This window comes from Calliopsis andreniformis, chromosome 3, assembly GCF_051401765.1.
Source record: "Calliopsis andreniformis isolate RMS-2024a chromosome 3, iyCalAndr_principal, whole genome shotgun sequence".
In the NCBI taxonomy this organism is placed as follows: Eukaryota; Metazoa; Arthropoda; class Insecta; order Hymenoptera; family Andrenidae; genus Calliopsis; species Calliopsis andreniformis.
This window is the reverse complement of record NC_135064.1, coordinates 2811972-2829308: the sequence shown is the minus strand read 5'-3', so window position 1 is coordinate 2829308 and position 17337 is coordinate 2811972. Positions and strand designations below refer to the sequence as shown.

Below are 17337 nucleotides of genomic sequence, written 5' to 3'. Positions count from 1 at the left end.
TGATATCAAACTTATGTGTCAGCTGCCACTTCAAAGCTTACAACTTTGATAATTTTTTAGAATTTTGAATTTTTCGTATAACTACGTATTCCCTAAACGTCAAAAGAAACAAAACTTTTTTACAAAATCGAATTTGTGAAAGCTTTAGACCGAAACCTCCCCTCAAACTATCAATTCTCTTTTTTAGAAAAAATGACTATATAATTTTTCCAAATTCTTTTTCAGAATGTCCGATCTCGGAAGACGGGATGGAGAGGTTTGCCTGTCCCACTGCGGATAGAATGGGTAGATACCACTGCATCGACGATCACGCCTTGTGTGACGGTTTCATAGACTGCCCTACAGGCGAGGACGAGGACAGGCAAGCCTGCATGTTTTACAAAACTGTAAGTCTCTAATCAATCACCTTATAACAAACCTCAGTGACGTACAAACAAGTCAATCAACACCCTATAATCTGATGCAATTTTTATGCAATCGTCTATGTATCATGTATGCATCGTGTGTTTGCTTGTACAGTAGTACCGCTAGCTGAAACGCGGCTTTGATTTCAAAGGCACATAAATATTTTCTCATCTCGTTTTGTCTGATTATAGACAGTTTATTTTTACTTAACTGCTCTTTTTACAAATAGCTCATCCATTTTTAACATCTAGCATCTGTATAATAGTTGTCAGTTTTCGTTTTTATTTATTATGGTTCATGAGTTTGCTTTAATGATTTTTCTAATAAGCAGAAGTTGAGAAATACTAATTTTATATTTGGGTAGCGTACAGATATGTTTCTAATAATATTCTTTTTGATAACGACCATTTCGTTTAATTAGATAATGATTTTTTATATAATTGCTGATTTATATTTGATCTAGGGAACATGTCAATTTAACGAATTTCACATTTCATGCTTAAAATTATAAAAATCACAAATATGGTGTAACATTTTATGTTGACTTAGATTAGTGCAATCTAATTCATTCTGCTTAACGACTCTCCAATTTCAAGGTTTTCTAAAGGACTTATATATATTTTTATAGAAATAGTAAATCTAGTATTAAACAGATAAAAAGCATTCCTCGATATAAAATTATTCTTGATATAATTGATTCCTTAGAGAACTCTCATTAATATTACTCAGTGTCGTAAGTAAACAACATCCTTAAGGTGGGTTTAATTCATTTAATGAAAAATCGTTGGTTCTCACATCTTCCACTTATTTTCACATTTCAATTTCAAACTTCTTGTTCAATTAGGAGATTTAATTTCTTTGTTTAACTACTCATCGATTACTAATACGTAGCGAATAACCCTTGCACTATAGCTTCTGTTTCTTTTGCATCATTAAACAACGGCACTTTTCTCACTATTATTAAAAATACAGTAATCAATAAGGTATCCTTTGTTACGCAATACACTTTTTATTCTTCTATCTTCCAGTATTGTTCCATTATTTCATCGTTTTACGCTACATTTTATAAGTGTTCGGACACTTGGTGGAACCTAATTAGAATGTTCACATCTTAACTTTAATACTGTAATGAAATGGCAAAACCTGGTATGTCATAATTTTCTAATTTTTCTGTACAGTGATTTTAAAGTTAGATAGACCGATAGATAAAGATATGTGTTACGAATTGTCACCTTGCTTTTTTCTTAAACTATGTGGTATATGTATAGGTATCATATTTTGCAACCTGATAAATCTAACCTAAATACACGTGTACAAATATATATCACAATTTTGAAAAAAAGTGACACAACAGGTTTTTCCATCAGTCTTCAGACTAAAGGTCTAACTCAGTGCATTACTATCAACGAATATTATTAATGTCTAGAAGTAATACGAGTTATACACACGCGAGGGTAGATATACGAAATACATATTTTATTTTCCGACCTGAGGAATTACTGAATAGATGTATCTAAATGAACAAATCAGGCAAACAACTTAAAGGAGTTTTATGTGAAATTTGCTGTATAAACATAAATGTTGTGGACTTTACTGAACTTCTGAATGTTTTACTAATCTTAAATTGAGGTAAGATCGGATAAGTAGAAATTTGGATAGTAGTATAAGACAGTCCGTATTCCTTTTGAAAGAAATAAGTTATGTAGCTGCGTTAAGGTATTAATAAATAAGTCTTAATAATATACAACTGTTAAAGGTAATAATATTATTACAATTTATTTCGTTTTACCATAATCAGATACATAAATTTTGCTTCAATACCTGCATAATTATTATTGGCCCAAAATCGCTATAACAAGCGACGAATTCAGAGTTCATCCTTAAAATGTCAACTGTATTCCATAATATTATTATATTATTATTCAATATTATACCAAAATATATTATTTATAATATTAAAATATTAGTGTCTCATACCACTGCCAATACGTTATTGTACTTTTTGTCATTTCACTCTTTCAAATACAATATAGCTTAAAATCTCACTGATATTTTGCAACTGCAATTATTATAGAATAAGATACCTCCTTTGTTTTTTTTTCAAAATCAAAAGGTAAATTGCAACAAATTTTACTTCAATATGCATATGCATAACTTACAAATATAAAAGTTTATAAAAAATGAGCAACAATAAATTACAGCTATTGTAGGAGGATATTATAACCTTCATAATACTTAATTTTCGATTATTGTTAAAGATACCAATGTCGTGTATAGATCAAAATCTTGATATCACATATTTCTACCCCATCTCATATTCCTACCTTTTCTACTAAAACTTTTATAAATGCTTCATTTGCCCCTATATCCGTCTCACTGGTTATAAATAATAGCGATGTGAACTATTTAAGGAAATCAAGTAGTTATTTCATTCCACATTTTTCCTTGAATGCCTTTTCAGACATTTTGTAAATAAGTCAACAGTTATCTTTTCGAGTGTTGATAGTTCTTTCATGTTTTACAATTCATTTTATTCTTTAGCATTTGGTTCGAAATAAAATCAACTGATTGTGATAAACATTGCTATAATTAATCATTATTATCCATTTGCTAAGAGGGTTTTGAACATACAACTCGTCTTACTTCCTTTAGGCGTCAATAATATTTATTGAAGACAGCGTTGGACAGTAATTAATGATTCTGTTATTACTTTCGTAATTAATTATTGAATTTAATCATGATAATTGTGATTATTAATTATTTTTTAATTTCCTAATTAAAATAAATCAGTAACCACAAATAATTCTTGTAGATAATCATGAATCAGTAATTTGTAATCACGAAATGGACGATTGATTTATATTATGTTATATATTAGAAGTAAACTATACCTATTTCTATATCAACATCATAGTTTTTGACAACTTTTATGTTCAGTTATGTATATTTGTTCAATTAATTATCCAATAAATACGTATTATTTAACATTTCAATTAATTAGTTACAGTTACAGATATCATAATTATTATTGTGTTACTGATTCAATCATGATTAAAAGATTAATTATTTCATGATTAGTGATTATTGAGGTAATTATATATTTCCATCACAACAGAGTCGATTACTTCTACTGTTCATAAATTATAATTACAGATTATTTAGTCATCAATAGTCAATGATTACAGTTTTGGTTACACGTAAATTATAATCCCTGATCATTAATACATTCGAGTCTAGTGACCCGTGTACTGAGTCACGGGATACCTATTCAAATGGCTGATGGCACAGCCATTTTCATTTTTGAACTGAAAAGACGTTTTGCCGGTTCCTGGGGACAGTCTTGGCAAAATACACAAGTCTGTTAAGCACATTACGTTTTGCCCAACTCTGATTAAAAATAATCCATTTAAAAGGAGTTTCATTAAGATAAAGATACGGGCATTTTAGTACGGTTCCATCAGGTGTTCAAATACATATGAATGGTAGTATACAGGTATTTGAAGGGATTATTCTACATGCTAAAATGAGACGTAAATGAAGGTAAACGAAATTGTATTTGGGTCTTTCTTTGTGAGTTATTAATTATTTTTCAAAAACACCTAAAATTAGTAGAATATGTCCCGAGTCAGACACATTTCACGCATATCGTAGGTATTATCTTAATAATTAATAACTCCAAAATATAGCTTGCAACGCAATTTCGTCTGTGTTTCTTTTAGTTTTATTTTAACATGTAGAGTCATTTCTTAAAATTTCTGACACCTGCCATTAAATACCCTATATAAGATATTCGAATAGAGCAGAGAAGAGTTTAAAACATGATTGTAGATTTAAAAATTAGATGAAAATGACAAATGATGAAATTGCATTTGAACCTTCGTTTGTTCATTATAAACGATTAAAGAAGCGCTCCCTTTAAAGAGTTGTGGTGAAATTCTACAGTGACAGGGATAGTTGGTATAACAGACACTGCACTCCTAAAACTTGATCCTTATGCCTCATTCAGATAGTGAAGTTACTTGCATTTAGATGGCTTAAATTCAAGTAACTTGAAATATTCTTTCAAGTTTCACAAATAAAATTAGAATTCTTTCAAATTTCTTTCACTTAAAATAGCACATCTTAAACAGTATAAATTTGTATAATGTGAACTTCAGAAAAGTTGGCACAAATACATGTTATCTGAAAAGTAATTTTTACCCTGCTTCAATGTTATTTTAGGTATCCACTGTTTTAAGTTCAAAAATAGAAGATATTAGAATAATTGTTGGAAGTATAAACTTTGTGTTAAAAAGTACTTTGCCGTATAATATCATTTTAATGAAAATGACAGTGATTCCAAACTGTTGCTTGATGGTGCATAATTAACAAACGAAGGCTCAACAATTTGATTATTTTTTATTTTCACTTCATTTTCATGTTCATTTTCATAGTCAACCCTTAAATAATTTCCAATTTGTAACAGAATAATATGGGTACTCCAATTTTCTGTATTTCCATTTGTTAATTTATTTTGACTTTCAGTGATATGGTACTAGTTTTGTAACATAATACAAAAGAGTTGCTGCGATTCTATTATTAAAGATAGTTTCTACTCATGTACAAACAGTGCCTAACATACAGGTTTTTACAAATTATTTGTAACAAATTTCAGTGATCTCTTCAGCAACTTCAATAACTTTGAAATATATCGTCAAAGTCAATATTCTGAACAATTTTTTCCTATAAATATAACTTTCGTTGGACTTTAGTTCTAGAAATATACACAAAAATATTTCCAATGTTATGTATCCTATTTTTAAGGTTTACAATAAGATTGAGATAGTTTTCAGGTTGGTTTGGGTAAATAAGTCTGGATCAGATACAAGTCAAGCCTGAATCAGGAGTGGGTCATGTTTATATTAGGCCTGGGTAGATCAGGATTAGGTCTATGTTACTTCTAGGTTAGGTCTGACTATTCGTGTACGCGAAAAAAGAAAGAGAAATCAGTATGAATCTGGTCTAGATCTCTTTCAAAAGGACCCCTCGTCCGGTTGGTTCAACCGCTTGTTCACGTTTCGACCTCTACAACGACTTCCGTGCTGTGACCACTCTGACAGGAATTTTTAATAAATGAATTAGGCATATCATTATAATTTTATATATTTCAGAGTGATTTTCAATCCTTAATACACAGTTCTCGACAGAATGTGGCTGTGGTTGTGAATGTACCTCAAATTAATTTATTAAATATTTCTGTCGGGCAGGTCGGAGCATGGTAGTCGCTGTAGAGACCGAAACGTGAACAAGTGGGTCGAACCAACCGGCCCGACGCCCGATGGGGCGTCCTCTTCAAAAAATCTAGCCCAGACTCACTTTGAGTGTCACCCCGTGAGCACAAACATCCAGACTTAGCCCAAATGTACCGGAAAATTATCGTAGTCTTGTATCAAATTTTAAAAATACGGCATGTAAAATCATTCTGGGTTCGATGGATCATTCCTCTCTAAAGTCGAATTATATCTGCAAATAATAGAACAAATGTAAAGGCTTATGTATTTGGTATAGTACATTTAATGAGCGTATAATAATAAAGCTCAATTTAACAAAAATTATAGTACTGTTTTAATAAACAAAAATATAAAAAATTGCAACATTGGCTCAACTAACCTATGAAGTATTTACACAATAATTAAAACAAAACAATATTTAAGTTTCCTTTTTTATCAAAAATGCATATCTATTATAATACTATGTATTTATATAATAATACCTATTATGATAGTATTTTATTTTCTTTTGTAACTCTATCTTTTTTCGAAGCAATAACTGTTACAATTTCCTAATTTCATGCAGCATTCGTGCAACTATTGTTTTTAAACATTTTACCTCGAATTAATATACCTTTGAGAATATCAAAATTGATTGTAATTCTGTTGATACTCATTTTCCCATTTTCGGTAATAGCTATTGCTGTTTTCAACTGTTTCTCTGTCCACTTGCCTCTATACTACGTTTACATTAGGCAACTTTTGATTAGATGACCGAGTTGATCAACTAAAAGTCGTTCAACTAAAAGACTATATTGAAATTAATCCAACATTTTATCGTTTAACAAGTATCTATGCTGCCAAACTAAAATAACCTCGCTTCATATGTATTCCCAGCTCCACTTCCAGTCTTGCGAAATTTCGTAATTTTATTTAACTCGCAGCGGTAAATTGTTCGCATTTGCTTGACCTTTTTCTTTAAATAATAATAATTACTCCTTTCAAGTACATTTTTTCTGTAATGTCTTTTAAGGCCGTATTCTTCAAATTACAATTTTGTAATTTTCCACAAACACTCGTGTCCTTGATATAATTCTATTAATTTATAAATGTTTCCAGTATTTAAATCGAGTTCGTTCTCCTTTTGACAATATTATAGTCTCCAGTCAACTGACGTTCAAGGGTTTACACACTTTACTCAATCAATTTCAGTTGAATCAGGTCGTTCAACCAAAAATAGTCGAATTGGCAACTTCTGGTTGAACAATTAAAAGTCGTTTCAACTTGATTGAAAATGTGGTCCACTTCAGGTTGAACAACTCGGTTGTACGACCAAAAGTTGCCTAATGTAAACGTAGCATACTAAGGTATCTTTCCCTGTGTGTTCAATTGACTTACTGGAAAAAATTAAAAGCTAGAAATTCTATGTAAAGAAATGTAAGAAACATTTTTGATATGGTGCTTTATTTTCGAACAAATTGTGTTTGAATTACAATCCGGTACATGCGCACGGAAGTATAGTTGTAGGTGCTTGAAAGTTACAGGCAGTAAAGGAAACGTTTATTCTCTAACCATTGACTTCTCCTACTTTAAGTTAGGGACATTTCCGTGTTGCTGTTTGCTCTTCATATTCCTAAAATCGTGCTTCGGTACTCTCGTCTATGGCTAAAATTCAAAGTTAATATTCTTCCTAATGCCATCTTTTCGCTTATCCAATTCGGAGACACATTCTACAATGGTCTAACTATCCCAATTTTAAGGGCTGGATGAACCTGTTTGAAGTTAGTTATACGTATAAGACAGTCCTTAACAATTTTTAAGTCAAGAATCATTGATAATGCTTTCATCTGAAGTAATACACGAGAAAGTTGACAATATACTTGTCCAATTTTACAATACTCAAAGGTGAAGTTGTAAGCTGGAAATTTTCACATGCAACTGAAATTAAAAAGATAAAATATTTATGTGTTCTGTAAATTTGATGCAATTAGATACACTCCTATTTATCAGTACACGTTATAAAAGTAAAGTAAGTAAAAAATTGTGAAAACTGGTAGATATGTTAAAAATTACGTACATAGTCCACCTCAACCACAAGATTCATCTTTCCTGGAATCACCCCAATATCAAAAACATTTTTGATTATATCTGAAATCAGGAAACTACTCGGAACATTCACTTTGAAAACATATTTCATGGCCATTGAAATCGGCGAAATGCACCTTATTTCCTATAATTACTTATTTTTCGTGTTAAACATATAAATTGGAATTAATATAAATAATCTGGCCCTTCTAAATGGTCCAACACCCCAAGAGTTTCGCATTATCACGCACCAACATAAAAAACCAACAGTATTCATTTCGCGTCGCACCACTTTCCCAAACGATTGCTTCTTCTCTACCATTTCTCCTCCCACGCCCTCCAAGAGACCGCGATTACCCAATCCCACCACCGCACGAAGTGGCTCAATTCACCAGGCCAGGTTCCGCGAGAGACCATAAATCTTTTAAAAAAGCCTGGGCGTCTTAATTTCTCCGATGGAAAGGGAAGTATGTATCTACCCTCGTACAAAAATAACTGAATGCAGACGCTGTACGACAAAGGAGGATATAGTGGGAGAAAAACAATTCTTGCTACGGTTTCTGCAAGAATCTCTCTCGCAGGCAAGCATCGAAGGGAGGGAGACGGGCGAGGGACGAGAGTGGATGAAAGAGAGATTAAAGTTGCTTGTGCGCCCCAAGGAGAAAGATGTAGCCGCCTCGTATTTCGAAGCGTGTGCGTGGAATGGTGCCTCGGGGAAGAGGTGGGAATGGAACGTTGTTTCGAGATGACAGAAAACGAGAAGAAAGAATCGACCAGAGGAAAATCGTAGCCCTCCTCCTGCCACCTCCTCGCGCGTTTACCATTCTTCACATTCGGGCGAAGAGTTGACCTTTCCTTCCTGCCCCAACCCCCTTTTGAAATCAATATTCGCTTCATTTCCTTCCGCCTTGCCTATCAGCCACTCGAACACGACCTTCCATGCAGATACTAGAATGATACGCCGCGCTTAAGCTACGTTCTCACATGTGGCTAAGGCTGCGTTCCAGTAAAATTTTTTAGTAAATTGAATTTACGATGTAAGGACAATTTTTTTAGACTATTTTAACTCTTATTATACCAAGTAAATTAGAACTTGAGTATAGACTTCTTAGGAATTGGAACATGTAGGGACATAAAAAGTTTTTAATATTTAGTAGCAAGGTTTTAATACTTAATACTTATCATAAAAATATTTATAAATTCGAAAGCTTGGAATATTTGAAAGTTCCAGTCTAAGAATATTGTAACTTATATTTCAAAATATTTGAAAATCAGATGATTTTGAACATCAGAATATTTGAACGTTAAAAACTTTGCACTTCTGATAATTTCAATTTTGAAAATCTAAAAAATAGAAATGTCATACCTTCTAATCATTCAAGCGGCAATATTTGAAAATTTGTAAAAGTTGATGTTTGTATTCTAAATGATAAAATATGAGAAGATATAGAAATTTGAAAATTATAACTATTTGAAAATTCATAGTTTGAAATATTCAAGAAATTAAAAATTACGAATTCAAGAATTTACAATTGTTTGTCTTGAAAAAATAATACTGGGTTCTTGGAGTTTTAAAGTAACTCCATCTTAGTATGCTAAAACCTCATTAATGTGACAGCATATGTTACTGACTACAAGGGTGATTATATTTAATAGACAAAATAAAAACTAGTACCGTATTTCAAAGAATGTTCAGAATGTTACGTTTTAATCTTTGTATTTATTATTCTTACATTGCACATATTTATGCATTAATGGAAAACAAACATACAAAGAAGTACAGAATATATATATTTAAGTTGTTAAAAAGTTTGCAAAATAACGGAAGTAGGATAACTAAAGTAATCTATTTAGATTTGGGTTTTATTTTTTCGTTATTAATATTGTTATTTATATATTTCTTTCTACATGACAATAGTATTGTAATTTCAAAGTGTATTTCCTCTATTGGAAACCTATTTCTTTTTACCTGGTTAGGTAGAAAATCTATATGACAAATTCTTTAACCTAGCATATAAGTTATTTAAACTTATTAAGAACAATTTAAGGCCATTTAAAATCCATGTTTGCTGAATTATAGTGTTATCTTCTGTAAAGTTATTTTAGTAATGACTCGACAGATACTCATGATAAGAATTCTGATATCATGTCGTGTTGGCTCGTCTCAGTGAACTTTCTTTTAACCCTTTGCGGACAGTGTACCTTCCAGGCGTATAAAATATCTCGCATTTTGGGATATTTAGCGGTTCAGGAAGAAGATATATAAAACATGCGTGTACCTTCTAAATATAGCTTTTATTATTTTTTATCTTAAATCATATTGCTACATATGCACAACTTTACCTCGAACAAAATAGGCTCAATCCATAGGTTATTATTATTACACGCACAATAAAACAGGTTCAATCCATAGCTTATTATTATTATACGCTCCCAGACAAAATATACAAATAGGACACCAAGTTACAATTTCAACTTCAATTTATCAATTGATACAATTAGATTTCACTATACAAAGTACCTATATACATTTAATATATATTTTTTAATATTTTGTTATTATAAGATGAAAATTTTGAACAAAATGAAGAAATCGTTTGATTTACTTCATTCTCCGATAAATGTGCTATCATTTGGTCTTATTAATTGCCTTTAATATTTATGTCTTTGTAGACTCAATTATATTAAATGTAAATATTTAATACACTAGAACATATCTATGAAAACAATCTAAATGGATGTTGTTAGAGTAAATTATATTTGCGTCATCTATTAAATTAAAATTGGTATGATGTGTTATCCTTCTGTCTAAGAGTTATTTTTTTGTTCTCTTTTTATCTGTATTTTAAAAATTGTTTGTTATATAAAACTTCTAAAATAACATTACACATTTTTCCTAATTTGTTGCTTACTGTGTTTCACTAGTTTTCTTAGAGTTACAAATTATAACACGATCTGACCAGCATTATCCACTCATTTTCTTAAATAAGCAAGTACTTTTTTACGTTCTTGCTATCAAACTTTGTACATTCGAGAAGATAGAATTAATTATTATAATTTAGGGATAGAATTTAGTATATACCAAGTAATTATATTAAATATTCGAAAATTGAATAATTTTAAATGGTACATATTTTTAGATAATCATGATGAAAGATCAGAATAGAACACCTTGTATACAGAAAAAAAAATAAAACAAAAATGATTACAAGACTCGTTATTATATGGGATAAATTAAAGATATTTGTTCGGATTGAGTCTCAAAAATTTATATTTTTCTCTCTCTATTTGCTGTTAATGTGTAAGTTCTAAATTAATATTTTGTTGAAAGAATTTTTAACAAATTTCAAATATTAATCAAATTACACAAACCTAAAGCCCAGTGTGTAGAGAGTAAAATAACCTGATGGCAGTGCTGAATGCATATTTACAAGATATATTAAAACTGGTAGTACAAGCGAAAAGATGGCATTTATGCATAAAAAAGTAACTTGCAAATATAGAATAAAATTTTTTCACATTATCCTTCGTTTTTAAACTACGTTTTAACGTTTAATTTTCAAGAAAATTAACTTTGAATTTTAATCAAAGACAAGACCACTGAAATGCGATTGTAAGTATATGGGAAATGAACGGAGACAGAATGTCCTTAACCTGAAGTAGAGAAGTTCTCTTTCATGCGTCTCTTTGACGTGTGTAACTTTCAAGCACCTAAAACTGTACTTCCGTATACGCTTGTAGCCGATTGTACGTCAAACTCACCTTTCTCGAACACAAAGCATGATATCAATAGCGTCTCTCATACGAGATAATTACATGGGTTCAAAAGTGAATTGCATCTGTGCCACTCGTGGTCTGAACTTTTTAATTTGATAAGTGTCGTATGTATTTCTTGTCGTCATTATCAGTGTCATTGAAATTTAGAATTATTTTACTTGTAATTAGGCCATTTTAACATACATATATCCGACCAGTATTTTTTACACAGCCATCACCTTTGGCGCTATTCTTTACTGCGCAAAACAAATGGCAAATATTTGTCATTTGATCGTAGGCGATTGGTGAAATGATAAATTTTCTTCATTTTGTGGGATATTATAATATTGTCATACAAAAGAAATAGTAATGTTAGTGATTTGTGTGCCCTGTCGGACCATTTGGGAGTGCAAAAAATGTCTCCTAATCTTAAATGTTGCCGAATGCTTCATAAATCATCATACGCAACTAAATTACTAATTTCCTTGTATCTAAACTTTTTTTCTGTACATACATAATCACTCTTCTAATAAAGAAATATACAGTCTAATAATGAACTCAATGCCAAATGAAGAAAAATTTATGAAGTTACTTTAATCAATCGAATGAATATTTTTATTACAAACATTTGTGCAAAATAAGTATCTTTTACTACTTCAATAGTACTTTTTTATTTTCCATTATTTTCGATTTATTTAAATGATTTCTGTGGAACACAAATTTATGGGTGCCTTACGTGATTTGTACGATTAATTCTACATCCTAAAATGTACGTTTTTATACTAGTAGGTACATACACACTAAACATTTCACTCTTTTATTTTATTGAAAATTCTTTTCAGTTAATTACTGAAAAATTAAACAGACTTGTTGATTAATACTCGTTAAACGATACCTGTGTCCGAAAACGATATCTGTAAAAATGACAAGGTGAAATTTATATTCTTGATATAAGCAGATTAGATTAAAGGACCATTTTCTTTTAAGAAAGTAAAATATAATAACATGCAAGTCCATAATATAGAATTGAGATTAGAAATTTCGAATGTGGATGTCTCGAATAATAGAAAAATGTCATTTGCTTCGTTATGTCTTATAATCGGATATATATACTGTACATGTTGCATAATGGCTAAAGATATCTTTTTAGATAAAGATATCTTTTAAAGCATTTTTGTACATAACTACGGCACATAATGTATGCATGTATATACAAGAGGGATGGTGGCTTAATCGCTACAACGTGTACGAGAAAACGGTTATTCTCTCTGTTTCAGACAAAAGCTCACCTCGACGTATTGGCAGATGCCATTTTACGATGGGCAAGAGGACGCTAATTCCTTTGTTGACGATGAACCTCTGACGTATGCATAAAATCATAAGTCTGACGAGTTTACTTCTTTATACATTCACCTATATATAATATAATATATATAATATAGTATATATAATATATAATATATACTATAATATAATATATCATATATAATATAATATAATATAATATATATAATATACTATATATTATATAATATATATATAAATATACATATAAATATAATTATAAATATATGATATATTCCCGTGTTTGTGTACGTGTACACACGCTATCGTGTACTCGTACACATACAGAGGGTTTTCGTTTTATTGCCAGCGAGCATTTTTCTTGCAAGCCTTCTTAATGTTTTGACAAATGAAAAATAAGAGGATTTCTTGATTTTCGCGAGAAATATGGCAATAGGAATCACAATACAAAACTTTTTGTTCAAAAATAAAAAAATAATTTTCAAAATAAAAAATAGATAAAATAATTGAAAACTTGGATTCTTTGCTAGCCCTGCTTAATCTAGTAAGACCTACCTTTGATATCTTTAAACGTGAGAGTTGTATTAGATTTTTTAACTTTCAAATTCAAACTTTTCATAAACTTCGGAAAATTCAAATTGGATGAAATCCTTTTAAATATACATATAAGAACGTTAAAATATTTTCAAATATGTAAAAGTTTCGAATAAAAACTTATTTATTGTTTCTCAATTAGAAGGCTTCAAATACCAACAATGACTTCATTTAGAAACCGAATTGATACTGCTACTTCACAATTCTCCCGTATCAAATTCAAATTATTTTAAACAACCAAATTCCTCGCTGACCGAAATATCCTCTAAAAGATGTCAGCTTGCAAGAAGAACATTGACTGATAAGAAGACGAATGCCCTGCTCATACTTCTCCCCGTTCTCCCGCATCATCTATTTTGCAAAAAATTTTCCCTTTTTTCCGCGTAACCGTAAACACACGTAGAAAAATGAGAAGAAACAAAAACAAAAGAAGATAGGAAAATTGAGAGATGTTCATGTTGAAATCAAACTCAGGGGAATGTTATGATGAATCTCTCGAGCAGCGCTCTCAGCCCTATAGTGGCCGATCCGTGCTCGACTTTCCATAATAATGCAGATTGATTCTGATGTGAACTTATCCAACACGTTCCGTGCTAGTAAATCATGTTACATAAAAAAGAAAACAATTATTTGGCATATAATTGCTATCTCTTACAACTTAATTAATTGTAAGTAAAGAATCAATTAAAGAGATGACGTGGATATAAATGTTCAAAATGGAGCGTGATAATGACAAATCAAGAAAAGGAAGAACATTCCTGCGATAGAATCTAAAAGGAAATACTGAGGTATGTGACTTACTTGAAGGAAAAATCAGATTTAGGATATACATATTTACGTAAGTTCTTCTGAAGATTCATATGTAAAAGATTCTTCTACATAGAGTGTCTTATTATAATTTTTCCGTGCCCTCAAAATTTCAAGAAGGCCTTTGTTTTGTAAATGGAAGTACATATTTCCTTCAGCTAAAGACAAAATCACGAACCTGTAGGTTTTCCAAGATCATGCAAGTGACTTAAGAATGTTCAAAGTCTTCTTTGGAAATATTTTAATAGGACACTGTGTATAAATATTCTCTTATAAAAAATATAATATATTTCGGAAATTTGACAATCAGTCAAACCTCTTTGGATTGAATCAAGTATTTGAAGAGTAGGTAATCTTACTGTATCCAAAACTTATCACCAAGACTAGACTCAGTGTAAGGAAAAAGAGTCAAAAATTCAGAATGTTAACCCACAGACTAAACTAAAATCCTCTTCCAAGGCTAACTATTTCAAGATACTAACTTCATAAGCCAAGATATTAAATTCTAAGAAAAAGGAAATTGAGAAAATATAAAATAATCAAGTAAAATATCATCCCGCCGATTATATGTCGAGGTGATTAAATAAGAAATAAGCCTTACAGAATTTTAATACTACTGAAGGTTTTCCTGGTGTAAACACCTTCAGCTAGCACGAAACGTTTTGGACGAGCTCCCCCCACGCAACAACCAGGTATCCTCATGTTAAAGTACAAATTAAGGGTATCCGAGGTTTAAAAAAAAAGAAGAAGGATGTTTAGGGGCAAATGTACTCACGTTCCGTGAGACCTTAACGACCTCAAAGAACAATCGAGCGATTCCCGCTATAAACTCACCTTCGACTACTTTATTTTCATACGACTCAAAAGAACGCGCTATTACAGACTTCGAAGACTGAGAAATCGAGACCCTGTCGTTTCCAAGCCGACCTGTGAGCCGAGCTGGCCCAGGCTACCTTCGGTCTATGGAGGACTCAAAGAGCTGTGAATGTCGGTTCAGCTTGGTTCCCGCGTCGATCTTTAGCTAATTGTACTCGAGCTTTATCCATAAGTGGATCCAGTTTTGGAAAGGTTACCAAGGCGATGGTGGAAGAAGTCTCTGAACTTTAGTGACCCAACAAACGAATGGATCGAACAATCCGAGACGCAACTGGGTTGAATATTCCCCTCTTGGTTACCGTTCCAAGGTTTTCCCTCCCTGCTGGATCGTTGCGTTCTTGATCCCTCGTCTTCTCCGTTTCTTTTTCTCTCTCCATCCCTACGTTTCTTTGTTAAAGTAAATATTAGCTTAGAGGTAAATGTTTGACAGTGTCTCTCAAGCGATACTTCCCTTTTCTGCAAATTGCTCGGAACGAAGTGGAAAGGTGAAGGGTATATGTGTGTAGGTGTACGTGTGTCTGTATCTGGATATCGCCTGTCTGAGTAAGCACTTGTTTATAGGTGAGGGCGTACGTGAGTATGTATACACTTGCCAAATGATTAGCGAAAAGAGGGTTTCTGTGGAATTATGTGGTCCCTTTTTCCTTGGACAGGTTTATGACTACGGGTTTTTGGAATGCTAATCTGGAGTGGACTTGAAATTGAGAAATTTGGACTTGAAGAACTACGAAATGAAATTTCGTAATTAAGAAGTTTTTATTACTTTAAGTAGAATTTTTATTCACAAGGATAGCATACACATTACATACATAGGTACATGTATAATGCTCTTTCGTTCTACCAGATGGCAAAAATTAATAGAAACTTTTTAATTTTTACAATAAGACTTTTTGTTGTTCTTTACCAAATTTTTAAATCTTAATTTTTGTCAGTTTCTGTTAGTATTTTGAAAATATTTGGAGTAACATTTTGTTGTGGGTTATAAATTTTTGTTAATTACATCTGGACTTATATTTCTCACAGTTTTCTTCACGCTCAAAAGCTCTGCTTCTATAATGAAAATTTATGGTAAACGGATCTATTAAAATTGTTGTAATTGACATTATTTTATATTACCTTACTTAGCTTGTTTCAAAAATAATCTTTACAGATTAGTTCCTTTAAGATTTATCAAGTATCACAATGTGCAACAGTAATTGTCGTTGAACTTTTTCTTTATTGTTTTATTATCAACTTCATTTTGTTTGAAACGTAAAGAAGTTAGTATTATTGTTAATATTATACAACAAAATATTCGGGTTGACCTCTAATTTCTACCTGCTTTTGCATCTATTAGCACATGCTCAAAAAATTACAAGATCTTATGATTAAACTATTCTAATATCAAATTACACAGATATATTAAGAAAATAAAATATTAATGAATATTATATCAGTTAATATAATATTATAAAATCTTTACAAGTATTCATAACGTAACGTGGCAAGTTTCCAAAGTATTGGCTTATTCACTCGATTACATAATGGAATTATTTTAAACAGTATAATTAAATAAATAATTGAAGTGACACCTATAATGACCTCCTGAATTGATATTTCACACGTACTGTTTGCACAGGTATCATACATAGGTGAAATAAATTAAATTTAAAGAAAACAATGTCCATTAATAAATGCGATCTGTATAGTTACGCTACGTGTTATGATACTTGTCAATTTAGTTTAGACGTATTAGAAATTACCTTTGAAGTTATCAAATAATTTATAATTATTAAGCAATGAATAACTTTAACTTCAATTATGTAAACACAAGTAGAAATTTGAGGCCGAACATACTAAATCCTCTCTGTGTTAAGAACACCACTTCAAGATCAACAGAAAACTCAAAATCAAAGAAACCCCAGATTAAACGATCGCCCAAGTTGCTATTACAAAAATTATTTTCTCTAGCAAGAAATTCAGCATTCGAAAAGTTCCAAACGAGAGAACCACTTTATTATAAGTTTCAAGCTGTGTCTTTACTGAATTAACAACGAGGAACTTCCTATTACTACATGTTCCTGAGGATATCCAATGAGTACCAACATGTGGAAATATTTGATCCACACTGAAACAACACAATCCAAGGAACATTTAGGTTTTGTTTCGATTTCATGACTATATTTGTTCTTAGCAACAAGTTGCCTGCGCACAAATGTAGCAATCAGTTTGTTCCAAGTTAAGGTTGATGACTGAAGAAACGTTATTCCTAGCAGCTGCA

General features: G+C 31.2%; 1 protein-coding gene across 3 annotated transcripts in view; it reads left to right on the top strand.

The window, feature by feature from the left end:
- Jeb (low-density lipoprotein receptor domain-containing jelly belly protein) overlaps positions 1-16062 on the top strand; it is a 50733-nt gene extending 34671 nt beyond the window's left edge. For 2 of the 3 annotated variants that reach the window (XM_076375289.1, XM_076375291.1), the window contains exons 3-4: positions 226-386; positions 12773-12909. In XM_076375289.1, the coding sequence (XP_076231404.1) occupies positions 226-386; positions 12773-12832 (221 nt within the window). In that variant the 3' untranslated portion in view covers positions 12833-12909. Of the gene's footprint in view, positions 1-225; positions 387-12772; positions 12910-15083 lie in introns of those variants that run through there. The other variant, XM_076375292.1, reaches the window with a different exon arrangement.
- Positions 16063-17337: the final 1275 nt, after the last annotated feature.